The sequence below is a fragment of the Ostrinia furnacalis genome, unplaced genomic scaffold (assembly GCF_004193835.3).
Source record: "Ostrinia furnacalis isolate ACB-3 unplaced genomic scaffold, ASM419383v2 OfSCF0986, whole genome shotgun sequence".
In the NCBI taxonomy this organism is placed as follows: Eukaryota; Metazoa; Arthropoda; class Insecta; order Lepidoptera; family Crambidae; genus Ostrinia; species Ostrinia furnacalis.
The window spans coordinates 84,062-111,631 of NW_021131225.1; the positions used below are offsets into that span (position 1 = coordinate 84,062).

The 27,570-nt window shown below is 37.7% G+C and overlaps 2 protein-coding genes across 3 annotated transcripts; both read right to left on the bottom strand.

Annotated features, from left to right (window-relative positions):
* Positions 1–11,526: 11,526 nt before the first annotated feature.
* On the bottom strand, positions 11,527–18,528 carry LOC114350791 (myrosinase 1-like). Of its 2 annotated transcripts, none has more exons than XM_028301723.1 (6): positions 18,486–18,528; positions 17,496–17,647; positions 16,724–17,397; positions 16,193–16,495; positions 15,873–16,111; positions 11,527–11,753 (listed from the first exon to the last, which is right to left on the bottom strand). In XM_028301723.1, the coding sequence occupies exons 1-6, from the start codon at positions 18,506–18,508 to the stop codon at positions 11,594–11,596; spliced, it is 1,551 nt and encodes a 516-aa protein (XP_028157524.1). In that variant the 5' UTR covers positions 18,509–18,528; the 3' UTR covers positions 11,527–11,593. The 2 variants fall into 2 exon arrangements, with proteins under 2 accessions (XP_028157524.1, XP_028157523.1); XM_028301722.1 differs by lacking the exon at positions 11,527–11,753 and adding an exon at positions 14,802–15,064.
* A 2,637-nt stretch (positions 18,529–21,165) lies between these two features.
* On the bottom strand, positions 21,166–26,562 carry LOC114350792 (lactase-phlorizin hydrolase-like). The gene is made up of 12 exons (XM_028301724.1): positions 26,519–26,562; positions 26,242–26,390; positions 25,492–26,156; positions 25,109–25,414; positions 24,670–24,908; positions 24,214–24,368; positions 23,724–23,766; positions 23,386–23,537; positions 22,644–23,305; positions 22,104–22,412; positions 21,747–21,985; positions 21,166–21,341 (listed from the first exon to the last, which is right to left on the bottom strand). Exons 1-12 carry the CDS (start codon positions 26,539–26,541, stop codon positions 21,182–21,184), a joined length of 3,102 nt encoding a protein of 1,033 aa, XP_028157525.1. The 5' UTR covers positions 26,542–26,562; the 3' UTR covers positions 21,166–21,181.
* Positions 26,563–27,570: the final 1,008 nt, after the last annotated feature.

Genomic DNA, 27,570 nt, shown 5'->3' on the forward strand with positions numbered 1-27,570 from the left:
AATAACACATACGAGGGTGGTCTGAAAAGTTTCCGACCTCAACGTGAAGATGGCAGCACACATCAATTAAAGTCAGGGAATGTAATTGTGCATCTTTTGACAGCAACACTTCAAAGTTTCAGCCATTTTTGACGCGCGGTTTTTATTTGAAAGTCGTTTGAGTGAGTCGATGTGAGTATTTTTGTGAAAATGGAAAAAATCGAGTATCGAGCTGTCATAAAATATTTGTTTTTGAAAGGGAATACCCCTACGCAAATCAAAGATGAGTTAGATTCTGTGTACGGGGACTCTTCACCGTCATTTACCACAGTAAAATTTTGGGCAGCCGAATTTAAACGTGGCCGTAAGAGCTTGGGAGATGATGAACGTTCGGGACGTCCAAAAACTGTAACTACTGACGATAACATCGCTAAAGTTCACCAAATGGTGTTAGACGACCGCCGAATTAAAGTGAGAGAGATAGCAGAGGCAATGAAAATGTCCAAAGAACGTGTTTGTCACATGAAAAATCTAAACCGCTTAAGTTAGACGCTTGAAATTTGGCATGCAGGTACCTTAGTAAACTTAAAGCTTAGTTACAACAGGATATTGCAAAATTCCCACGGGAACGGGAGTTAGTGGGAAAAAACATTTATATGAAAAAATCTAAACCGCGTAAGATAGACCCTTGAAATTTGGCATGAAGGTACCTTAGTAAACTTAAAGCTTAGTTACAACAGGATATTGCAAAATTCCCACGGGAACGGGAGTTAGCGGGAAAAAAAATGTATGAAAAAATCTGAACCGCGTAAGATAGATGAAGGGGGGGTAAAACGAGATCCACGCGTACGAAGTCGCGGGCGGCAGCTAGTATTAAATAAAGATTTAGGCATGAGAAAGCTGTCCGCGCGTTGGGTGCCGCGTTTGCTAACGTCAGACCAACGACGTGTTCGAATGAACATTTCCAATGCTCTGTTGGCGCAGTTTAGGCGCAATAAATCCGAGTTTTGGCGCCGACTAATTACTGTAGATGAGACAATGTAGAAAAATAAAAATCAATTTTAAGAAAAAAAATCTTGTATCTATGTTAGGTCGGAAACTTTTCAGACCACCCTCGTACTTCTGAATTACAATCTAGATCTAAGCAAAACAATTTTGTTAAAATATTTTTTTGAAAATTGTAATTTGTCATGTGTTTTATAAAATAAAATAAAATAAAATAAAACCTCGGACAGACAGACAGACAGACATATCGAAACTATAAGGGTTCCTAGTCCTGACTACGGAACCCTAAAAAAATGGTGTATTGTGTTGCGTATCACCTTATTTTTGGAGTAAGCCTACTGCACCTCTCACGACTGTGTCCTGTCCAGAATAAAGATGTTGGTCCAACTCGCTAATTACGGGTCGGTAATTAGCGCCGGCCGGCTGCATTCATAATGCACGGGAATATCCGTTAATTTTTCGTGTTTTTTATTTTCGGCGCGCTGCAATACTGCATTCCGTACGCTTTTTATTCATGCATGCGGCAACTGCATTTATTTTTATTACGGCTTTGTTTTGTCTATTCGAAGTCCTACCTACACGTGTTTGGTGAGCGACCTTGAATATAAACTCTATAAGTAACTAATATGAATTAATGTGATGTTACCTACATTACACTCATTACCATCGATGTAGACTTTGTTATGTTAGTATACTTGTGTTCAATATAGAAAGAGAGCAGATTACCTACCTACTGGAAGTGTTTGCGTAAAAGAGGTAGATATTATAGAGTAAAAGTTACAATTATTTTAGTAACTGGTAGACAATCAATCCTTGTTGTAAAGTCTATAAAATACCTAAGCGGTAAATATTAGGTTGAGTTCAAAAATTATTTCACAAATTTTGATGATAACCCGTAAGTTGTTAATTTATCTGAACCCTTTCAGTTTAATTTTCTCTTATAATTACATACAACCTGGAGGCTAAACCAACATGATATTAATTCAAAGAAAAGTAAAAAACGTTAAAAAAGAGGAAAGTTCTCGGAATAAAACTTAAAAATCTCTAAGCGGTTTCGCCGATCGGATTCCTGCTAAGCGCGGCTGAAATACCTTGTGCTCGTATTCGTAGAAATTGGACGAAAATATGATTCATGTTCGACATTTTATTGAATTTTCATAACTCGATAAAGGATTTTTATTTGAAAAATTAGGTACTTAATATGGGATCCTTTTATTAACTTCAACAACATTTCTAAGAGAACTGAATCTGAATCGCCTATTCTTAGTATTGGTTTTGCAAACAACTGGAATAAAGGCTAGCTTTATTCTGCTTCTGAAAGGCTTTACCTATTGGAAATTTAAGAAGCTTGTGCCCGCGACATCGCTTGTCTCGATTTAGATCATAGAGCATTAGGACGTGTGTGCTTACCATGAGTTTACATTAGAGCGACTGCGTAATATGATGACCCCACTACTACTATTTCCAAGAAAGTCATAAAATCGTCATAAGATATTTTCACGCACTCGTGCGTTCAGTATAAACTCATGTTAAAGCTGGACCTTTTTTATTTTACTCGATAAAAAATGGATAGAATGGGTTTTGTTTTCAGAACTACTGAAGAACTGCGAGAACTCCCAGGGTGTGTGCATCCAAAGCTCGGCGTGCCCTTGGGACAAGGTGGTACAGCCGCGGGTGCAGGACTGCCTCGACCAGGACGCCTCTGTTTGCTGCCAGGTGGCGCGAGCACGCATGCCGATTGATATATTCTCTGTTTACTAGATAATATTTGTTGCCTCCCTACGCGTGCAGATCGCCATCGCCGGCGCGATCATAGGCCAATGACAGATCGCGCGATCCATGACAATCCGCGCGACCTGTCATTGGCCTATGATCGCGCCGGGATTGCGATGTGCACGCGTTGGTGTGGTTGAAGCGTAACTCTGGTCTGGCCAGAGGAGTGTATCCAAATATTCCATTTGACTTTGGTAATTTAGAATTGGTTGTGAATAAATAGACCTGATACTTAATGATGATGACAGAATATAAAACTTGGAGAGCAGCGAACTGTAGGGCTTAACCACTTTACCGATAGTGGCTGAATTGTTGCCACCATATTTTGAACTTTATTGATATAACATATGGTTCAAAACCAATGAAAAATATTTTTCTCTATACTGGGTAAAGGGCGGGCTGGTCCTATTAATCGACTTATTAGCTTTTGCAGTTCACAGACACAGAACAGCACAGTAAAGAGTCCAGATGTAGCTATCACGACCTTCCGATGGGGCTCAAGATTTAGGCTAAAATTGGCAGTGAGAACGAACTGATGAATAAACAAACAAAGTTTGGAATCCTAATAAGTACAAAACATTAAAACGAGTGATCATGTTCAGGTGTTTATTTATTCAAAAATAAATCAACGAGACCTATCGTCAAATTACTATCCTCGTGATGTGCGATTTAATTTCCACGTTGATTTTGCCGAGTTTTTTGCAAAGGATTCAATGATTGCCACTTCAATTTTTAATCTCGATGCTATTTGAATCTGTGCATCGAGGAATACAATTTGCATCAGCCTGCAGCCTCGTGCATTTCCGCCAGCCGTCAGCCAGTTTCAAGCATACCTACAAAGTGTTTTTGCTTTGATAAACGAAAAAACAAATATTTTGAGTTTGATAAATAAAGTGTAAAAAGTAGAGTTATCAAATATTTGCTTCTAAGAATAAGTAGGTACAAAACAAATAAAGCTGAAAAACTGTTTTATTTGCATAGCGTCTGTAGGTAAGTACACGCGAGAAACATGCACGTGTATGTGACGACTATATGATTGTTGCTGACTCATATCGAATTTAAGACTCCACTAAATAAAATAGAAATAAATATAAATACGATGTAGAAAAGTTACGCCTTAGTGCTGGTGCAGTGGTTTGAGTTGGACTGTTTCGATTGAGAGAGAATATTAGGGATCAATTCCCAAGTTCAAGTGGAATAAACATAAGTACCTAAGCTAAAAATGAGAAAGAGGTTCAGCAAGAAGCTTCTGAAAACAAATACATATGTACACATTCTATAATTACTTCGTTTACATAAGCATTAAAGTTTACTAGATGCATACTAACCAAGCTGCATTTATTACCGTGTCAAGCGCAGCTTACGCTACACTTAGCGCGATCACGGCGCTGTTACCCAAACTTGACTAATGAAGTTTAGTTAGGCCGGCTCGTGCGATCCAATCTCCCGACCGCTCGACACAAGGATTTATGTGTTTACTGAAAGCGACACTGAAGCTTATTTACTGTTGATGTGTTTTAGCATTATTAACGCAGAAGAGCAAGCGGGTCGCTTTGGTACAATAAGAAATTATTGAGGAAGAATTCAAAATAGCTTGACCAAACTGAGGTATATCTCTACTACCACACAAAACCCTCTTTGTCTTGTTTTATGCATCTGAGCCAAAACATATTAAATTCATGTTTTTTAATAAAAATTTAAAAAACACATTGTTTGTCTCTTCGTCGTCATATCCAGGGCTATATGTCTGTTGCCTAAATTCGACTTAGGGATATTGCAATTTCCATCTAGCTTACGCTCATTGCGTACCATTCCTTAATCTCTACTTCCATCAAGCATTCTCCAAATAGGTGGATTCTACGTTGCTTTCATTTATGCAAAGTAACCCAAGTAACATTTTGCCGTTTGGGTAGCAATTAACTAATTAATCAAGATGTGTCCCATACACCGGTTTAGAAAATATATAAAGTATCTAAGCCCGTGATGTAGATACGAGTATATCAGAACTTTGAAATTTGATGACGACTTATAACTTTTGGTATAAATGACGCCAATTAAAATATGAAAAACGTTTAATATTAATGAAGTGTAAGGGAGCTGGCCTTTAGAATTTTTCATTAAGCAATCATATTTAAGATTTCGATCGGCAATCATACCTCCAGCATTAAAATCAGTGCCATTGAAATAAAAGCTCGTTTCTAATAAAGGGAAATTTATAAGAAGCGTAGGTATTTCTTCAGTGACATCTAGACATTTTACAGATTTCTAATCTGTAGACTAGATTTTGTAGACTCAATTAATCTCTCAACTTGTCTTTCAATAGGGGTTTGAAACATGATAGACCCGTATACTGAGATAGGAATACACTTCACTGAGCGTTTTATTCGTACCAGAACATGTCTGGTATCATTAATTTGACGTTTTTGACTTGTCTTGTTAAAACTCTATAGACAGCCTGGATATTGCGATTTGTACATCACGCACACTCCACTGCGCGATTTACTCGTTCCAGAACATGGCTGGTAACAGCACTTGTAGGGCTCCAAGTGAAGCGATCTCAAAGATGGAGTGCCTTTGAGAATCCGCGGTTCAATGAGTCGATCGCAGATCACATATTGACTAAGATATTTTTAAACTTTATTGAATGTATTTTGACTTATTGACTACACAGTACACAGTCTATTTACTATTGACAGGGTCGTATTCGTGAGAGTGCATTTAGGTAAGGTACTATTAGATTAAACTATTTCTAACTTCGTCTCAAATTTTATTTTGATCAGGTACATTATTATGTAACATCTTTCAAACGACGTAAGTAATTAACGATACTTAAATAGCGCTAAAATAACATTTTCCGGCTTAAACTTTTCATGAGTACTCTATCGTAAGCGCCTTTCAAAGTAAACGCCATGATGAATAGCTTATAGTCTGTATTCATAATGGCTCAACACATTAATGCTGTTACAAAAGAATCCCCGAATGACGACCCCTTTCACGAAAAAATCCTATATATTGTAATATTTTTAATTTTATTCACAGACCGCATATTGTTCCGGCGAGGGGTCCGGCGCTGTTGTAATATTCAGGCCGCAATGTTTTATTTAGCATCATAGCCGCTTCAATATTCATCACTCTTTCAAGGTTCTTTGTCTTTAAATAATACACAAGAGGTGGTCTTTGACAAACTTCAGCTTTTGTCTCGGTAAAGCGTATATTATGCAGCAAGAGGGACTAAGTTGTCTGGTTGTAATGCTTAATTTACGGTGTGGTGCATCGACACCAAAGTTACTTTTTGCGCAGCCACGTTTTCGAGTGCTAGTGGGCGACACCAGGTAACAATATATTATTCAGTATCGTTGCCTGAATTCCAAAAACAAGCAACACATAGGTGCAAATTAAGTATAGCTACGAACGTCATAGGGGTGACTACGACACGAATTCGTAGCGTCCTTTTACTAGTAAATAACCCAAACTACTTATTAGATTGAAATTCTGGTATGGGCGAGTCTTATAGCTACTTTATTATTATTAGAAAAATATCTGAGTGCGCTTAAATCACACTAGGGCGGGAAATAAAACGGATTTATATACCATATAACCGCAATGACTTTATCTGGATACTAAAATGGCGAATTGGAGCATTTGGGCTGTTTTACAGTCAATGTTAAAGGTGTATAACTGTTTTATTTCGATCGTAAAACGCGAAAATCTGTTAAAAAAACAAGGACAAGACGATAATGCCTCTTTACCTCCTTAATGTGAGTTTTGACCTCATTTCCAGAAGAAATTTAATGGTTTAAGATCAGTGTTAGAAGTGTTTTTTACTTTTTGCAAACCAAATTAAAAGTTTTCGTTCAAAGGTATCTCGAATGTGTTACCTTAAAGTTTGTTTATTAAGTAAATTAATATTTACCATTTGCTTTTACAGTAGTAGTTTAACAAACACCCTAAAAAACGAACACGTTCCAAGGACAATCAGTGTACCTACTCGTACCATGAGTTTACGTTAGGTGTGCTCGCTAGCGAGTACGTAAAAAATCTCTATGAAGATTTTGTTTCTTGAAAGTAGCCGCTAGGGGCGCTGCACAATATGTCATACAATTAATGTCATTTTTTTACGCAGTCGCTAGCGAGCACACCTAACGTAAACTCATGGTAAGCACACAGTTACAGAGGCCAACACTTTAAAAATAATGCTGCACTCTGGCCCGCATATAAAGTTGATTTAGCGGCGTTCGTGTGCGCTCAGTTTTAAAACTAGTGGAAAAACGTAATAAAGGTGACTCCAGGCAATGTAGAGACGGCACGTCAAGGTAAACCGTGTGGGGTCTTATGCAGNGCCTCTTTAATGTGAGTTTTGACCTCATTTCTAGAAGGAATTTAAAGGTTTAAGATCCGTATTAGAAGTGTTTTTTACTCTTTGCAAACTAAATTAAAAGTTTTCGTTCAAATAGGTATCTCGAATTGTTTACTAAGTAAATTAATATTTACCATTTGCTTTTAAAGTAGTACCTAGTTTAACAAATACCCTAAAAACGAACACGTTCCAAGGACAATAAGTTACAGTGGCCAAAACTTAATTTCACTTTAAAAATAATGCTGCACTCTGGCCCGCGTATAAAGTTGATTTAGCGGCGTTCGTGTGCGCTCAGTTTTAAAACTAGTGGAAAAACGTAATAAAGGTGACTCCAGGCAATGTACCGACGACGGCACGTCAAGGTAAACCGTGTGGGGTCTTATGCAGTTGGATTAGGAGCGAATTTGCAACAACAATGGGTATTCTGCTGTCGTCTGTACACAGTACACACAAAGTGGCTATACGCCACTAGATCGAGTGGAGATGCGGGGCAGTGTGATTTGAAAGGCCGATCCTTTATGAAACTTGATCGTGTTGTGTTGCAAAAACTCATTATTTTCTGGGTAGATTAGTAGGTCGAAATAATAAGGGTTTTGGTAGGCTTATCCATAAACACGAAAATAAAACAAGAATATGCGGTGTAAGATATCTTCACTGCTGTTAAATGTGTATGTTTTATTACTCTTGTACATAAACTAGACACAAAGCTTCGGGTTTATAGCGGTCTTAATAGATTAGATCTGTATTTTTTCAGCTGTCCAATGATATCATATCATAAAAAAAAATGTAGTAAATTCTTGAAAATAAACACGAAAGTTGTAAGTACAGACGTGCATAGTAAAATGATTATTTGCGAAGTCAGAGCAGGAATAGTGTAGCGGTCTTCAAGTCCGCTTTGCGGCACGTGGCAGCCTCCCAATTGCGCTTCTGAACCCCCCACCGTTATTAAACAAACTACTGCTCTTGCATAACGGGAACTATTAAAACTTCTATTTAGGTAATAGCTCGATTAACGGTATCGTAGCTTTCGTAGTTCTACGAAGTATCTCGTAGCAATAGTTTGTGGTCTCGTAGCACTTCTCCGTTCGTAGCGACTGTGGCTGACTACGAAAGTTTGGGCCGAAAATGTTGGTAAGAGCCCAAAGGTCTTTATGCCTGTTACTTTATACTGATAATTAAGTATATGAACCATAGTATTATTTACCACTATCAGAAAACTATGAATCTACTTCGCAAAACGCGTACATCTATCACTGTCATGCATATCNCGTATATCTTTATTTCAAGGGAAGTGAGAGAGATGGATGACTGACGAATACATCGGCGTCGTTATCGGAATAGCGCTTCTATTTCAGCACTTCAGCAGATCGCGCTGTCACTGGAACGAGCACGGAGGTAGGTATTGTCTGCACCACATCGTCTTAGCTGACGCATCCCGCAATTCTACGCTAGGATCACCAAAAACGACATTGAAGATGAGAAATATTGGAGACAGCTAAAAATGACTATTTCAGTTAAATTAATCAAGTAAGTATATGAGTTGAAAAATGGAAACAACGAAAACTGACAACAACAACAGATTTTTGTTTATCGTGCGATGCTAAGACAGTGGATGGGCAGTTCTTAATGGACAAGTAGAATGGTTTTGAATTTTTAACTACTTACTACCACCATCAAAATAAAATCAAATCTTGCGGGAAAAGACATTACTAGATTATTCTTTGTTCAAAATGTCGCTTATTTTGCCTCTATTGACTGAGAACCTAGTGGGAAAGTTTATTTTCGTTTAAATATCCCAACTAAGCAAGATATCTTGGTAACCCGAGTCATGATAGCCGCAAACTGTTCCGAAGTGGAAATTGTTATAGTCCTTATGCGCTGTGCTAGTGTAATTTGACTTCAAGCTGGGTTTGCGGATCATTCTTGCAACATTTGGTATTTCTTTGAACATCACAAGTAAATGTAATGTAACATCGCAAGTAATGTAAGGTGCGATTCCATTAGTTAGTAAGGTGAACAGTACCTCTAGTATGAACAACTTTCGTCTTCGAATCGTTTGCGTATTCAACAAAATTCGATACCAAACCTTCGAATGAAAATTGTCACGTTATCTAAACGATTTTCATTCTCAAAATAAGTTTCGTGCAACCATTTCTCATACTAAATTCACTTTACGACACATTCACAAGGGCGCTGTTGTAGTTTTCGTACTAAATATTTTGATGGCGATTCGAATACGCAAACGATTTGAACTCGAAAGATTTTCGTGCTAGCCGTATAGGCGTCGCGGCGTTGGAATGTCACAAAGTCACAATCGAATATGTATCATGTCTGCACATGTAAATTAAACATACAAATAAGGACGATCATATTTGTCAAATCCATAATTTTCCACAAAAAGAGTTCCACACACAAAAGAAACCATAATCCGTTTCACAGTCGGCAAAATGGAGGCTGAAATAAACATAAGAGCGAAATGTAACACTCTGAAATCGAACGAAAAGTATAAGTCGTCAGTAAAAATCCCGATCTATGGAAACGATTGGTCAAAGCAAAGGTGGAAGGTATTTGGAATACGCGAGAGTGCCTCATAGGCGGAGATCAAAGGGCGAAATCACAAAGAGATCGGGGGACACGCGCCGAAGTTACCGAATCGCTATCTTTGCATCGCACGACAGTGACGTGTCAAAAATAATATTTTTATTGAATTTATTTTACAAGTACTTACTTTTATTTAAACGTATGTTTGATGCAATGTTAATAAACTCTGTACGAGATTGCATAGACTAATATTATAGGTATTAGGTAAAATAATATCGGTGATTAGCGACACAAAATTGCAATGAGTTAAGTATTCTTTGGTATCATTGTTACGTACCTAGACCGTTATACCTCAAGATCTTTTCAGGTCATGTAAGTAAAATAATTCCTAAACTAAATAAAAATAAAACAAAAGGCCTAACTGAACATAATTAATGAAAGGAAATGAACGTCGCTAAGGTTACAAAAAACAAATGAATACATAGTTCGGACTTACGTAAAGTCGTTGATATCCAGAATAGGCATCCCTTTTATTGCGACATTTTACTGAGGCGGCGAGAATTATTGAGGTAATCGACACCTCCTAGGTGTACGTGTTTTTGAAGGCTTTGATCACGATTCTACCTATATTATTTACTATTCGAAAAAAGGGAATACATAGTAAATATATTTTTGTGTTCTGAAAAGTGTCTACACGTAGAAGAAAATTATATTTTGTGATGAAAATTATTAAGACTTGTAAGTAACTGTGTTGTGATTATTTGATAATCATGGGTAAGTAGACTTCACTAACTACCCAATATTGAACTCACTCACTGGCACTACTAAAAAAAAATCTGTTTCATAACTTTAAATTCACGAAAATAATGGAACAGCATAAATATTGCAGCGTAATTACTCCAAGAATTTAATAATCGAAGTAAACATCAGACACGAAGAGGATATTTCACGAATATCGATAACCTGACGTAAATGTATGGATATGGAAAAGCAGAGTGACATGGTGTCCTTTGTTTCCCGGACGCGTAAATTCCGGAGCGCCAGGGGTAGGGTTGCCAAGTCCAAAAACACAAAAGCCGGACTCGGTGCTTAATTTGCCCGGAAATTTAACCCTAAAAGCCGGATATACTTTTTTATTGCTAATCATAGCTTTTTAAACGTCCTGATATTATGTACTAAAAGGCGAAACATATAATAAATAAAGCTTGTAGAAACTCGCGTCTCATGGCTTTACTTGTGCGCTGGACTTTCGACTAGCGCGGCAGCCACATAAAAACCCCATAAAAACCAAAAGACGAACAAAAAAATATTTGGCGGGACACATCCGTAAAAAGACAAACGGCGAAAAAGACACTTGGCAACCCTAGCCAGGGGACGAACAGTCTATCAATCATACTTTGACATTCGATTTTTCGTCCTCGCCCGACTGGAGGGATAATGCGCGTATAACTTTTGAAACATTGTCAATTTTCGGAACTTGCTTATTTACTTTGTACGGAGTATGCACTTTGGTATAATCTTATTTTTATTACTCTCTTATCGCTCTTGACAAACTACATAGGTCATAAAGACCGGCTTTGTGGCTGTTTCCTAAGGTCTGGTTTTAATGTGTTTGTGTCTCTATAAGCTTTGGTTTTTAATAGATAGTGAAGCTTTAGCTTTCTAAACCATCTAGTTGTTCTTTGTTCCAAAAAAATGTATAATAAAGTAAATAGATCGTCGGTCCACCTACTAGTAGGAGGACTGCCCACGCGGGCAGCGCAGGACCGTTCATTGTGGAAAGCCTTGGGAGAGGCCTTTGTCCAGCAGAGGACGTCATTTGGCTGAAACGAACGAACGAATGAATTTAAATAGAAATTAAAAGTGAGCATTGTTTTTATTTCCTAATCAGAAAATTTAACTAATATTAAGTTGTATTTACAAGTCTTTTTGTATTAATCAGTGTCCTTCATCGATGGTCATGACGGTGGTGTCGGGTTCGTAGTTGAAGTCGAGGGTGCGCGTGCGCACGATCTCCTTGTACACGAAGGCGGACTTGCGCGGCGTGCGCGTGCGTTCTGGGCATTCGTAGTCCACTTCGTAGAGTCCAAAACGTTCGCTGCAAGTATTGAAAGTAATTAAAATAACCAGATTACATATACTTATAACCAAAAATTATGGTTTGGTTAATCGTAACCAGTGACAGCACCAATAGAGTACAGTAAATTAGTTTATTTTGAAAGTAGGGGAAACTGTCACCTTACACAGAGATTGGGAATGAAAACTGTAGAACTAAGTATAAGTAGATTCAATTTTGATTGCATGTGAAACTTGTATCGTAATTTAAATCAAATAATAAGTAAATCTACTTTGAATCTATTATGTGCTCTGTTCGGCTCACGAATAGGTAGATATGTCAAGTGAGATCTGCCTATATCATATTGGTAACAACAGTTTATTTATTTTAGGCACTTCACTTTGCTTCATCAAGGTTGCCAAAATTTTACATAAAAATATCTTTATCTGGCTCTTAAATGACGTTTAAGTTCTACTTGTTCAGATGAACGATAAGATAGACAGAAAGGCACGAAACAAAATTTTGATGGGCATGTTTTGGCAATACTCAAAACCACCAACGAACCCATCAAGATATATTCATCATCATCAAATATGTTTTATCAAATTTACCTACACTTCAAATAAACTTGAAGCTGTAAAACTTGGTCTTGTCTTAAGCCTAAAAACGGCAATAAAGGGTACCATTTCCAGAGTAGATTTGTACAGATGTTTTCCCAAAAAGTATTAATAAAATTGTATAATTTTTTTCGGTAGCATTATAAATAACTAACGATTTGATTCACGGTATGGTTCTAAGTGAAACTTAGATAACATACCAGTTTTTGAAAGTGTTTATAAACAAAGAGACTTACGTGTATCCACGCATCCATTCAAAGTTATCCATGAGACTCCATGCAGTGTACATTCTAATGTCAGATCCTTCNTAACATGGGCATATAAATGGTATGGTGAAGTCAGAAAATTGATATCTTCATTTTAATATTTTTAATTTTCATACAAAATAAATTTTAAAAAATCCGATTTGTATGAAAATTAAAATAATTAAAATATATCAATTTTCTGATTTCACCATACCATTTATATGCCCGTGTTAACATGGGCTAGTGTCGGCTCATATACCCATTTACCTAACACCCTGTATATTTTTTAATAAATATAAACTTATTACTTTTTTCCACATGAATGTGTTATAGATAAATGATATGTGTTAATATAAAATAAAGGATTACTTAAACGATAAAGAGATCTTTGTCTTAAATTTATGCTCCTCCATCTTTCCCCATTGTAATGTTATGAATTTGATTTTGCAATAAAAATACCATAGTTATGACTCGATTGTCATAATGAACGAACATTGTAAACCTTGCGCAATAAAGATCATCCGGGGTTTAAGAACGATCAGCACTGCCGCTGCAATCACTCTCTCACAGCTTACCCCGCTTCCAGCAAAGGTCGCAATGGTTGCTGATATTGAGAATTTGAGACCACTAAACTCTCTGGTACAACATCTTTTCTACCCCGAGATATCAACATCGAGAAACTCTGTCATCCGTCCAAATTTCTCCACCCGTCTGAAAGGATCGGCATTCAGTTTGGGGAAATCACCTCCTCATCAGATCTAAATCAGGCTGGTGCCAATCATACCTGGCTCATATATACTGATGGAAGCAAAATTGACGACTGCGTAGGGGCTGCATTTGTCGTCAAAGACTCAACCAACTCACAACCACCAGTCGTCAAGAGGCTCAAACTTCATGGTGGCTGCTCAGTGCAAGCAGAAATGCTCGCTATACAGAGGGCTTGTAAATACATACTTGACTTTCAACTCCCAAACACACTCATACTCTCTGATAGCAGATCCGGCCTCGCAGAGTTGCAAAATGGCAGCAGCCATAACCAGTTGGCCGTTGATATTCACTGACTGCTATACCAAGCCCGCTCATCCAGCTTAGACATCGAATTCGCGTGGATCAAGGCCCACGCTGGATTCGACGGCAATGAGGAGGCAGACTCGGCGGCTAAGGCTGCTGCCAAGATGCATAAATCACCGGACTACCGAGCCGTCCCTATTAGCCTGGTTAAACACCATAATAGACACATATGCGAAGTATCGGCCGAGAAATATACAGTGTGAGTCACGTTAAAGTGTACATATGAAAATTGATGAAACTAGACCTATTTTTATCGACAAAAAAGAGGTCAAAAATTTTTTGAGATTTTTTTTATTTTTTTACAGAATTTTTTTTCTTCCAATTACTTATTGTAAAGAAAACGTAATAACTTTTAAACTAAGCGGTATATCCTGATAAAATAAAAACAGTAATAATGCCAAATAACAGGCGATACTAAAAAAATACATAAAATACATAAAAAAGGCCAACAAATAATAAAAAATGATACTTTTTGAACAAAATCTGCTTTTAAATTCGTGTTTTTTTGGTTATTCGATAAATTTCTCCAAAAAACGCCCCTATAACCGGTGGTTTTTATTACTTTGTATTAGTCTCTATCGTATTACCTTCGTAAAACCAAAAATTACATGTCTCTATCCCTATCACAACGTTTGCAATGATCGTTTATATCACAAAAGCTACTTAAAACGTTTCCATATCGTCGCAGATGACTACTGTCCCTGTGACGACCAAACGCCACAAACATGGGAACATCTTCTTACACAATGCCCTAGATTCGTCACACAACGCCACATCCATGAAACCACTTCTCGCTTGCTTAACGTAAATCCATACAATGTAATAGATATAACCAAAAAAGAAGTAACTACCAATAACCTTGCAGCTAAAAAAAAAACCTTGCAGGTTTGTACGGAACCCTCGGTGCGCGAGTCCGACTCGCACTTGGCCGATTTTTTAATAGATAGTGAAGCTTTAGCTTTCTAATCATCTAGTTGTTCTTTGTTCCAAAAATTGTCTAAAAGTAAATAGATCGTCGCTCCACCTAGTAGGAGGCCTGCCCATGCGGGCAGCGCAGGACCGTTCATTGTGGAAAGCTTTGGGAGAGGCCTTTGTCCAGCAGTGGACGTCATTTGGCTGAAACGAACGAACGAATGAAAGTAAATAGAAATTAAAAGTGAGCATTGTTTTTATTTCCTAATCAGAAAATTTTACTAATTAATATTAAAAAGACTTGTAAAAACAACTTAATAGTTGTTTTTACAAGTCTTTTTGTATTAATCAGTGTCCTTCATCGATGGTCATGACGGTGGTGTCGGGCTCGTAGTTGAAGTCGAGGGCGCGCGTGCGCACGATCTCCTTGTACACGAAGGCGGACTTGCGCGGTGTGCGCGTGCGTTCTGGGCTCTCGTAGTCCACTTCGTAGAGTCCAAAACGTTCGCTGCAAGTATTGAAAGTAATTAAAATAACCGGAATACATATATTATGTAGTTATAACCAAAAATTATGATTTGGTCAATCTTAACCAGCGACAGCACCAGTAGAGTACAGTAAATTAGTTTATTCTGAAAGTAGGGAAAACTGTCACCTTACGCAGAAATTGGGAAAGAAATCTGTAGAACTAATAAGTAGATTCAATTTTGATTGCATGTGAAACTTGTATCGTAATTTAAATCAAATAATAAGTAAATCTACTTTGAATCTATTATGTGCTCTGTTCGGCTCACGAATAGGTATGTCAAGTGAGATCTGCCTATATCAGATTGGTAACAGCTAGTTTATTTATTTTAGGTACTTCACTTTGCTTCAACAATGTTGCCAAAATCTTACATAAAAATATCTTTATCTGGCTCTTAAACAGATGAACGATAAGATAGACAGAAAGGCACGAAACAAAATTTTGATGGGCATGTTTTGGCAATACCCAAAACCACCAACGAACCCATCAAGATATATGATTCATCATCATCATGTCATGACAGAGCAAATATGTTTTATCAAATTTACCTATACTTCAAACAAACTTGAAGCTGTAAAGCTTGGCCTTGTCTTAAGCCTAAAAACGGCAATAAAGGGTACCATTTCCAGAGTAGATTTGTTCAGATGTTTTCCCAAAAAGTATTAATAAAATTGTATATTTTTTTTCGGTAGCATTATAAATAACTAACGATTTGATTCACGGTATGGTTCTAAGTGAAACTTAGATAACATACCAGTTTTTGAAAGTGTTTATAAACAAAGAGACTTACGTGTATCCACGCATCCATTCAAAGTTATCCATAAGACTCCAGGCAGTGTACATTCTAATGTCTGATCCTTCTTCAATGGCGTTCAGCATTTCATTCAGGTAGCCTCTATAGTAAATAATACGATCATCATCATCAAGGCCCCCTCGAGTTGAAAAGCCGTTTTCAGTGATGTAAACTGGAGGGTTGTCATAGTCCTCCCTAATCTTCGTCAGCAGTTTATAGAATCCCCAGGGAATATTCTGCAGTAAGTAAGATGCATGATTAGCTTTTGAATTTGAATTTTTAGCACAGTGCGAGTGATTAAATAAAATATTTTTTACCTTCAACCAAACCGATGCTCCTCCGCTCCAATGGTTAGGATGATACAATTTAGCTTCAATGTCATCGTAGTATGATGGTGCATCATATTCCAACGATTCGTTTGAGTATACCAAGTACGTTGTGTAATGATTTAGTCCGAAGAAATCTGACGATCCACGAACCATCTCTATTTCTTCAGCAGTGAATTCGGGTAGTCTTGATCTTGGGAAACCTTGCGCTGCGCTCTTTGCCGCTACCTTCTCCTTCATTACAGGGGGGAAGTCTCCAGTTTTGGAGAATATTGGATGAGCGTACTCTCCCCACTGAAATTAATAATAATTTACTATTAATAAGCTAATATAGGTAGGTATGTAGAAGGAATATTGGGTCTTCAGCTTAGGTCTTCAGCCACTATTATGTTGCAGAAAAATTATGATCATCACAGAAAATGTAGTTTACTTGAAGCAAATGTATAATTTGTCAACTCTGGCCAGATGTATAAGCACATAAGAAAGATTATGAATACGAGTAAAATAAAAAAGTTCAATCACCTCAAACTGTAGGAGTGTCTCTGCAGCTTCGGCATGATTTTCATTTTCAGGTTCATACCATTGTGCACTGAGTGTGATACCAATGGTGCCTCCCTGTGTTGCTCTAAACTCTTGGTCGTAAATGTGATATACTTTAGCATGAGCAACTAACAGGTTCTTGGCACACATATATTCGGCCATGCCGGTTATGTTCAATCGTGGAGCTTTGGTGTTTGTTCCGTATCCTTGATAGCAAACCTCGCGGGGCTCATTAATAGTGATCCAATANACACTGTATTTAACTCTATCTCCAAATTGCTCAAATAATACTCGGGAGTAGTCAGCAAACCAGTCTGTAATGAAAGAGTTGGTCCAGCCACCCATTTCTTGCAGTTTCTGGGGCAAATCCCAGTGATAAATTGTTACCACAGGTTCGATGTTGTACTTCAGCAATTCGTCAATCAAATTGTTGTAATATTGTACTCCAGCTTCATTTATTTTATCTGGGAAACTGGTTGGAAGAATTCTCGCCCAAGAGATAGAAAATCTGTAGAAGTCAAGTCCAAGTTCTCTTGCCATCTCTACGTCTCTCTTGTAGAGGTTGTACGAGTTATCGGCGACGTCTCCGTTCAGACAATCATCGGTTGAGCAGGGTTCGTTATGAGTCATATGATCCCAAATATTTTCGGTCTTTCCTGCGAAAGAATGCATTATTTTTATATCATACTTTAAAAATTATACATAAAATATAAATAATATTTCCCTCTTGTAAGGTTTCTTGAAATATACCAACCATCTGCGTCCCAACCGCCTTCAATTTGGTAGGAGGCGGTTGCTGCTCCAAACAGGAAGCCATCGGGGAACTTTCTCCCATGATGTCTGACTTCATTTACAGTTTTACTTTCGCAAAGTAATATACATGAATATAAGACTAGTATCACGGTCCTGCAACAGACAGAAACAACATTATATGACTGAGCGAGCAAAAACGAGTGAAAGGAAACAAACAGCTTTGGTAAATAAACAAAAACGAATCGTTTTCTATTTATTATTTACGTAACCTTATTGGATTTAATGCTACCAAACTTTGTATGAGTAAACGTAGTCCAATGCATCCGCAATTAGGGTGCGAATCCAAATAACAAACAATGCAAAGCCTAACAAACGCCCCTGAGCGTTGTAGCATTGCACGCACTAAGCTCGTAGCGCGGGACGGCTGTGCTTAATGAGCAGGAGCTTTCGATCTACGTTATTATTGCACCGAAATTTGGTTAGTTTGCCAACAGTTTCAGATATAGGTAAGCTGGTGAATTGTTGTGATACTTATTTGTCGTGATAATAATGTTTTGATCCCCGCATTCATAAAACACTACCCACTACAAAATCTCGTAAAGTAACGTCGTATCCATAAGTGATCATATTGTCAACTGTACGACTTTTTATATAAATTTTATTATTTAAAGATAACGATGATCCACATGGTTTGTATTGCCTTATACTCGTACAACTATGTTAGTAATTATAATTCTAGCTAATATTACTTAGTTATCCAACCTGTTTTGTAGGTGACCGATCGAAAATTCGAAATGTCGGATAATGAGAGAGATTTAATAACAATAAGGAAGTCATCGGAACAACACCAATACTGTCTAGAAAGTTCTGAGCCTTGTAAGTTATTTGTACATAGTTAGTATCAAAAAGTTACATAATTATCAAATTGATAGGTACATAAAATGTGATTTCGGAGTGGATACGCTGTGTTATTTTAGCAGCTAGTACTCACGGAGCTCTCCTAAGTAGAAGCATTTTGGCCTTCTTTCGCCCAGTCTCAGCAACACTGCGAGTTTTAACGGTATTTCAATTATTTATATATAGCTCGCCCAATTTAACGTGAGTATTCTATCTATTGTGTTTATCTCAAGTACCTATCTAGGTACTTGTATCGGCAAAGGAATATCTTAAAGAGATAATGCCATCGGATATTGTCATCTGTTCGGTCCAATTTGCCACACGTTTGTTGTTGTGTTTAGCTTTCGTAATAACAATTAAGACACTATTTTTCTATAGGCCGAATCCAAAACCATGACAGTGTTTAAAAGTAATTTCTATTGTCTAAACTATCTTCACTGATATTATTTAAAGAGGAAAGATTTTATTGTTTACTAGCTGACCCGGCGAACTTTGTTCCGCCTTAATGGCAATAAATAACGGGATAAAAAGTATCCTATGTCCTTCTCCTGGCTCTAAACTATCTCTCTGACAATTTTCAGCTAAATCGGTTCAGCCGTTCTTGAGTTATAAGTGGAGTAACTAACACGACTTTCTTTTATATAATAGATTTGTATCCAATAGGCTCCGAAACTACTGGATCGAATTGAAAAATTCTTTCACCATTAGACCTCTACATTTATCCTTGTACAGGCCATAGAATATGGATGGATAAAGACATTCTGTGAAAGCCAAATTAACGCGGGCTGAAAATTATGCTAAGACCTCTCTTTACTCGTAGTCAAATGAAAATACAGAAATTAATAGTTGGAGCTACAAAAAGAGAGCTATTAGAGAGTTGGTATTCGTTTGTTCGTTTGTTCGTTCGTTCGTTTCAGCCGAAAGGCGTCCACTGCTGGACAAAGGCCTCCACCAAGAATATCCACAAAGATCGGTCCGACGCCGCTCGCATCCAGGCACATCCCGCGACCTTCACCAGATCGCTTGTGCACCTAGTGAGAGGCCTGCCCACGCTACGTTTTCCGGCTCGTGGTCTCTACTCGAGAACTTTCCTGCCCCAGCGGCCATCAGCTCTACGAGCTATGTGCCCCACACACTGCCACTTGATTTTAGCGATTCTGCGGGCTATGTCAGTCATTTTGGTTCTCTTACGGATCTCCTCATTTCTGATTCGATCACGCATGGAAACTAAGAGCATAGCACGCTCCATCGCCCTTTGGGTGACCTTGAGGCTTCTTATGAGGTCCATAGTGCCCATAGTAAGCGACCACGTCTCAGATCCGTACTTATACCATCACTGGCAACACACACTGGTCAAAGACTTTTGTCTTAAGACACTGCGGTATTTCGGACGTGAGAGTTGGTATACCTAATAGGCAAATATTCATCACGGACATTTTTTTTAAATTTTTTAAAGTCTGCCTTTATGTGTATAGTAAAAATATTAAAAATTTTAAGTGCAGATGCAGATTTCAGTNNNNCAGTACCTCTAGTACGAAAAACTTTCGAGTTCGTTTCGTTGCGTATTCAAAGTGTCATCGAAAAATTTTGTATGAAAAATTAAACAGCGCCCCCTAGGGCGGCTATAATATAGGGGGCGCTGTTTAATTTTTCATACAAAATTTTTCGATGACACTTTGAATACGCAACGAAACGAACTCGAAAGTTTTTCCTACTAGAGGTACAGTTGGCAACAACCAGTAAACTAATACGAGTTTATCCTTCAAGTTAGATTGTGTTCAAATAAAGATGAATTATCATGATATATCATGCGTTAAAAAACCCCTGCGCCACTTAATATATGATATGCTTTTCTATGATTGCTTTGGTAAATTCACCGACACGAGTGTATGTCACATTTAAGATAATTCATCTTTATTTGAACACAATCTAACTTGATGGATAATCATAATAATATGACACCATACAAAATATTGCAATGATATAAGTATGATAAATTACCTACCTACGTTTTTTTTATCTTTTTAAGGTTTACCCCCTTGAGTGAAGATTATACCTAAGCTTATTACATTATTTTATTTTTTTGTGCTTATTTTTTCGAGCAAATTGAAAATGTGACAGGTTAGTGAATTTTTTTTTTATTTAAAAGTATTTGTGGTAGGTGGTCGTAAAGAGCACAAACTGTCTAAATGTAGTCTAGAGTGTTATTAACTTCTTATGAAAGTGTAATGTGTCCCACTAGTCATATTTGCCTAAGAAGAAAATAATATTTTTCAGCTGTGAGCAAACTGTCATCATGATGAATGAGACAAGATGAGGGATATGCCATGTTTCTTTAACTTTGGAATAGAATTAGCTTTATAGTTTTCTAGTTCTACTCGCGCTGAACCCAACTAATTCGTGATGTCTCTCTTAATTGCCACTCATAGCATAAATCATAGTAATAGTTGAAATTTTTGTGCCTTATTGCCCAGATACAAATTTTATATTTTATCGACTTCAATCGGCCAGTATTTTGGTTCATCTAACAGTAGGTAGATAGTTTTCCAATGAATTCTATGAGTAATTATAATTAGAATTTCGGCAGTATTATGAATTTAGCATTTATGACTTTCATTTTGTTTAAGAATCAATAAAATCGAATCATGATTTTACATGTTCTGATTTTTGTGCGTCTTATTTTTGAGTTTTGGTATCAAAGTTGAATAATGGTATGTAATAAAATATAAATTTAAGTTTTGAAACGTTTTTATTGTGTTACGTTCAGTCAGGTTTCAGTTTGCAAGAGCATCAGTGTCCTTCATCGATGGTCATGACGGTGGTGTCGGGCTCGTAATTGAAGTCGAGGGCGCGCGTGCGCACGATCTCCTTGTACACGAAGGCGGACTTGCGCGGCGTGCGCGTTCGCTCCGGGCTCTCGTAGTCTACTTCGTAGATACCGAAACGCTCGCTGTAGAAAAAGATAATGAATAATTATTCAAAAAATTTTTTTTTCCTAGCTTCTTGTTCAATACAGTAAAGTAAGGTACCTAATTTGTAATAGAAAAGGTTATCGGTTAGACATTTCGCTCCTCTAATATTTGTGCATTTTCATTATTTATTTGCTCATCACATCAATGTTTGGCAAATCCTACTAATATTTCCTACTTAATACTTGTTTGTTACTCTTTCACGCAAAAACTACTGAACGGATTTTGATGAAACTTTACAGTATTATTGTTTATAACCTAGAATAACATACAGGCTATAATTTATGACGATCTGTGACAAACGAAATTTCACGCGGGTGAAGCCGCGGGCAAAAGCTTTAATGAATAGATTAACCAAAGACACCCGTGAAAATCAATGAACTTACGTGTATCCCCTCATCCACTCAAAGTTGTCCATAAGACTCCAGAGAGAATACATTCCGATGTCGGAGCCTTCTTCTATGGCGTCCAGCATGACATCCATGTATGACCTGATGTAGCTGATGCGGTCATCATCTTCCAGTCCACCGCGGGTTGACATTCCATTTTCAGTAATGTAGACTAGAGGGTTATCGTAGTCCTCACGAATTTTTGTGAGCAATTTGTAGAATCCCCAGGGAACGTTCTGGAAGTATCACAATTTTTTATATACTCATACGTACTCGTATACCTACATTTGTAAAATTTCCAAAATACACAGTCCTTTTATGTATGGAAATATTTAGAGCAACACTAATACCAACCTTCAACCATGACGACGCTGAGCCTACCCATTCGCTAGGTTGGTATAAAATGACTTCTATATCATCATGGATGGACGGAACAGGATGATAATCCGTTACCGACGCGTTTCTATAGGCTATTTCGGTTGTGTAAGTGTTCAATCCAAAGAAATCAGCAGTTCCTTTAATTAATTCTACTTCTTCAGGGGAGAACTCTGGCAGTCTTGATCTCTTAAAGCCTTGTGCAGCACTCTTAGCTGCAACCCTTTCTTTCATGATGGGAGGCCAGTCTCCAGTCTTGGAGAATATTGGGTGAGCGTATTGGAAATACTGAAAAAAGAGGCTGTCATAAATACCTAATAATTATAATAATTTTCGTATCAAGCTTTGCCTAATATATTTTTATTCTTTGAGGATTTAGCTATGGCTTTGCTCTTGACTTTTATCTTTATAATGACCTTCATGAGACTTCAACATTAATAAATTGATCTAACCGGTATTGATTTTTGAGTAACATTTAAAATGATTTATTTTACGATAGATTACTAAAATAATGCAAACCTCAAATTGCATCGTCTCTTCAGCAGCTGCAGCATCAGCTTCAGTTTCAGGTTCGACCCATTTTGCACTCAGTGTAATACCAAGCTCTCCTTTTTCGCCTCTGAATTCCTTGTCGTACATGTGATATGTTTTGGCATGGGCTAACAGCAAATGTCTGGCGCACATATAATCTGCTACGCCACTTATCGTTAGCAGAGGTGCTAGTCCAGCACTACCATATCCTAAGTAACAAACCTCTCGGGGTTCATTGAAGGTGATCCACATGTCTACTCTGTCTCCAAACTGCTCAAATGCCACGCGTGCGTAGTCAGTGAACCAGTCAATGACGGCGGGGTTGGTCCATCCACCCATTTCTTGCAGTTTTTGCGGTAAATCCCAATGGAAAAGTGTGATCATTGGTTTAATATTGTACTTCAACATCTCGTTGATTAAATTGTTGTAATACTGTACTCCGGCTTCGTTGATTTTGTCAGGGAAACTTGTTGGTAGAATTCTAGACCAGGACAGTGAAAACCTGTAGTAATCAAGTCCGAGTTCCCTCATCATCTCCACATCTCGTTCGTATTGGTTGTAAGAGTCATTGGCAATATCTCCATCGTGACATTCGTCAATTAAGCAGGGCCTAGCGTGGGCTACGTGATCCCAAATGCTAGGGGTTTTTCCTGAAATGTAAACGGAATAAGAAGACTTCAAAATTTTCACTGCAGTACACTCGGAATTTACACCTTAATTACACACTTACCATCAGCGTCCCAGGCACCTTCTATTTGATACGAAGCTGTTGATGTGCTGAATAAGAATCCATCAGGGAATTTCCTCACGTCTTGTTTGGCTCCATTTAGTACCTTGGTTTCAGCCAATAGCAGGCATGATAGAAGGGCTAGAAACAGTGTCCTGTAATAATATTAGAATATTTTATCAAGACATTAACCCTCCTTCATTCATAATAACATGTTATGACTATTAATTGACCCTTCGAGGCAAATTTATTAGTTTGGGACTTAGATGGATAAAATTTCAAAGGATATTATACATACATATTTTACTCTGCTTATAATATTAGTAAAAATATTTACTTACGGAGCTTTACGCAACATTGTTTGGATCATTGGCTTATACACCACTAAAACAAAACAAAGTTTTCTTTATATACTTGTAAATATCAGTTGCTGAATCGCGGAGATAAATCTTTTTGATCTTATCTTGTGTAGGCTCTTGAACTGACGAGCTTTATCTTACCACACAGCAATACGTCAAGCCAAGTTTGGAAACAAATAACTCTTTGCGTCAACGGGCTTACAAGAATCAGATTGTATTATTTTTCAATTACCTATACTTGGCTTAAAAGACGTCATGGAAATTCCATAGATAAATCAAATACTATATTTACCTGATATCTAACATCTAACACGTTCAGTAAATGCTTCAAAAGGTAGGTGAGCTACCATTTAAGTGTTGCTTAGTAAAATTGTAAATTCAGGCAGGTAATACGTGTACAGAATAGTCAAATAAGGTAAGGTGTGATTTTAGATTTTCTTTATTAAACTTAAAAAACAAGTGTGAGTTCAATGTCCTTCATCGATGGTCATGACGGTGGTGTCGGGCTTGTAGTTGAAGTCGAGGGCGCGCGTGCGCACGATCTCCTTGTACACGAAGGCGGACTTGCGCGGTGTGCGCGTGCGTTCTGAGCTCTCGTAGTCGACTTCGTAGAGTCCGGAACGTTCACTGTAAGTATAAAAATCGACAATGAAGATTTGGACTTCATGCAAGATCTACAACAAAAGATTTTTTTTTGGAAGAGTAAGTATATTTTATTACGCTTTATTTCCGATATTTTCTGTGTAACAAAAAGTATTTATCAAAAGTAAGTAGTTGTTTGATTGGATATGGGACTGGACGGCGCGGTATATGTACGAGTTTGTTTTAACTAGTGTCATAGCTATTATCTAGAATCTAAATTTCAACAGATATTTGAGTACCGGTCAGTACTATGCGTGTGATTAATGAATAACTTAAGAAAACTTACGTGTAACCACGCATCCATTCAAAGTTATCCATGAGACTCCAGGCAGTGTACACTCTGACGTCAGATCCATCTTCCATAGCGTCCAGCATTGCGTTGAGGTAACCCCTGTAGTAGGTGATACGATCTTCATCCTCGAGCCCACCGTAAGTTGAGTAGCCATTTTCAGTGATAAATACTATAGGGTTATCATAATTTTCCCTAATCGCCGTAAGAAGTTTGTAGAATCCCCAAGGAACGTCCTGAAAAAGATTCATATCATTACACAATTTTTAACGGATTCGGAAGTACAACTTCCAATATAAATGTGTGTCTGTAGCTTTGTTTTATGTGAGCTTATTTGAAGAATTAATAAGAGATTGAAATAGGATTTAACTTGAGATGAGAAAAGTGACCAAACCGAAAAAAGCAACGACAACATATTTTTTTCAGGTTTTATTACCTTCAACCAACTTGAGACTGCTCCACTCCAATCACTAGGTTGATAGCCATTGGCTTCGATATCGTCATAGTATGATGGAACGTCATAGGTCAGTGATGTTTCGTTTTTGAAAACGATAACTGACGAGTAATGATTAAGCCCGAAGAAATCTGATGATCCTCGAACCATCTCTACTTCCTCGGCAGTAAATTCAGGCAGTCTTGATCTTTGGAAACCTTGCGCTGCGCTTTTTGCTGCTATTCTTTCCTTCATCACAGGGGGAAAATCTCCAGCTTTTGAGAATATTGGATGAGCATACTGCCCCCACTGTAATAATTATAATGTTGTTAAAATCAAAGTCGAGAAAAAAATAAGGAGTGGTAAGCAAAAAATTTAGTTATTACCTCAAATTGCCTCATTACTTCCGCTGCCTCGGCGTGATCTTCAGTTTCAGGTTCCATCCACGATGCACTGATAGTGATACCGATGGTGCCTCCCTGTGTTGCTCTAAACTCTTTGTCGTAAATATGATACGCTTTTGCATGAGCAACTAACAGGTTCTTAGCACACATATACTCTGCCGTACCTTGAATGTTTAACTGCGGTGCCATAGTGACTGACCCATATCCTTGATAACAAATTTCACGGGGTTCGTTCAAGGTTATCCAATATTTAACTCTATCTCCAAACTGTTCAAATAACACACGAGAGTAGTCAGAAAACCAGTCCACAATGTGAGGATTAGTCCAGCCACCCATTTCTTGTAGTTTCTGGGGCAAATCCCAGTGATAAATTGTAACCATTGGTTCGATGTTGTACTTCAACAATTCGTTAATCAAATTATTGTAATATTGTACTCCTGCTTCATTTATTTTGTCTGGGAAACTAGTTGGTAGGACTCTTGACCAAGAGATAGAGAATCTGTAAAAGTCGAGGCCAAGTTCTCTTGCCATCTCTACGTCTCTCTTGTAGAGGTTGTACGAGTCGTCGGCGACGTCTCCGTTCAGACAATCATCTGTTACGCAGGGGTTATTGTGAGTCATATGATCCCAAATGTTTTCGGACTTTCCTGTGAAAAAATAAATAAAAATCGTAATCATTACAATGAGCATGTCAGATTAAAAATATTAACAATAAACCTAAATTAAACCTACCGTCTGCATTCCAACCACCTTCGATTTGGTAGGAAGCAGTAGCTGTACCAAACAAAAATCCATCAGGGAAATTTCTCACAGTTTGTCTGGCTTTGAGGGTATTGCTTTCGCATAACAATATACACGAAAACAACGTTAGTGTGAAAGTACTGCAACAAACCAAAAAAAACAACCAATAAGTCATGTAGAATCAGATAGTCTTGTTATTTAGTGGTTATAACTTCAAGCAACCCATTACAATTAATTTAGTTACCATATTAACAGCTAGGATACTTACGGAAATCTCCTTAGAAGCAACATTTTAAAGTACTTCGATCCAGCTTCTCAAACATACGGATATAGATAGATATTAGCCCCATCGTTTATATACTTTTGTTTACCTGTACCAGACAATCTTGCCTTTATCTCAAGAGCATCTGCTTGATAGTGTGCTCTGAGTTTTGCACCAGACGCGAAGGTTACCTACCACCTACCTATAGTTACGAATATTTAGGCTTAGTCCTTTGGGCTATTTGTATTGTATTGTATATTGTAGACCAGACACGGGCCAGAATTTTCCCGTTACTAATATGGCTGCTAGACAAAATTAATGTATCGCTTGGGTTTTCCAGAGGCTTGGTCAATGAAAACAGTCTACCTACACGAAACTCGCGCTTTTTCGTGGTATCTGTACTCGACAACTAGAGATTGGTCGCCGCTTCATGTGAGGATACAGCATGAGACAAAAGACATTTCAGAATTTTCTCATGATAAGTATTTTGAACTACATACGTAAGACTTGAAATCACATGATGAAAATCTACGGAATCCTGTGCATGCGAGTGTAACTCGCAGTTGATCGGTTATCTATATATATAAAAGAAAGTCGTGTTAGTTACTTCGCTTATAACTCAAGAACGGCTGAACCGATTTAGCTGAAAATTGTCAGGGAGGTAGTTTAGAGCCAGGACAAGGTCATAGGATACTTTTTATCCCGTTCGAAATTAAGTCTGCTTATTTATTGCCATTAAGGCGGAACAAAGTTCGCCGGGTCAGCTAGTTTTGAATACAAGCAATACTTTTGTATTTCCTTTCAATGTTAGTGTTTAGTGTCCGGACGGAATTGAAGTTTGGGCTTCCACAAAGTTAGGAAGCAATAGTTGCATTGGTGCAGGTATGGTTGTTTCTGTTTAGCCTTTTGAGCGGCTAAAGTTGGTGAATGGCACCGATCCCTTAGGTATAGCGAAATTCAAACCCAACGTACGTGGTACATTATAACTCAATGCCCAACGCCACGTAAAGCCGTTGAATAACGAAGTTTTGATAGTGTTGTAAAATGTGGAAGGAATA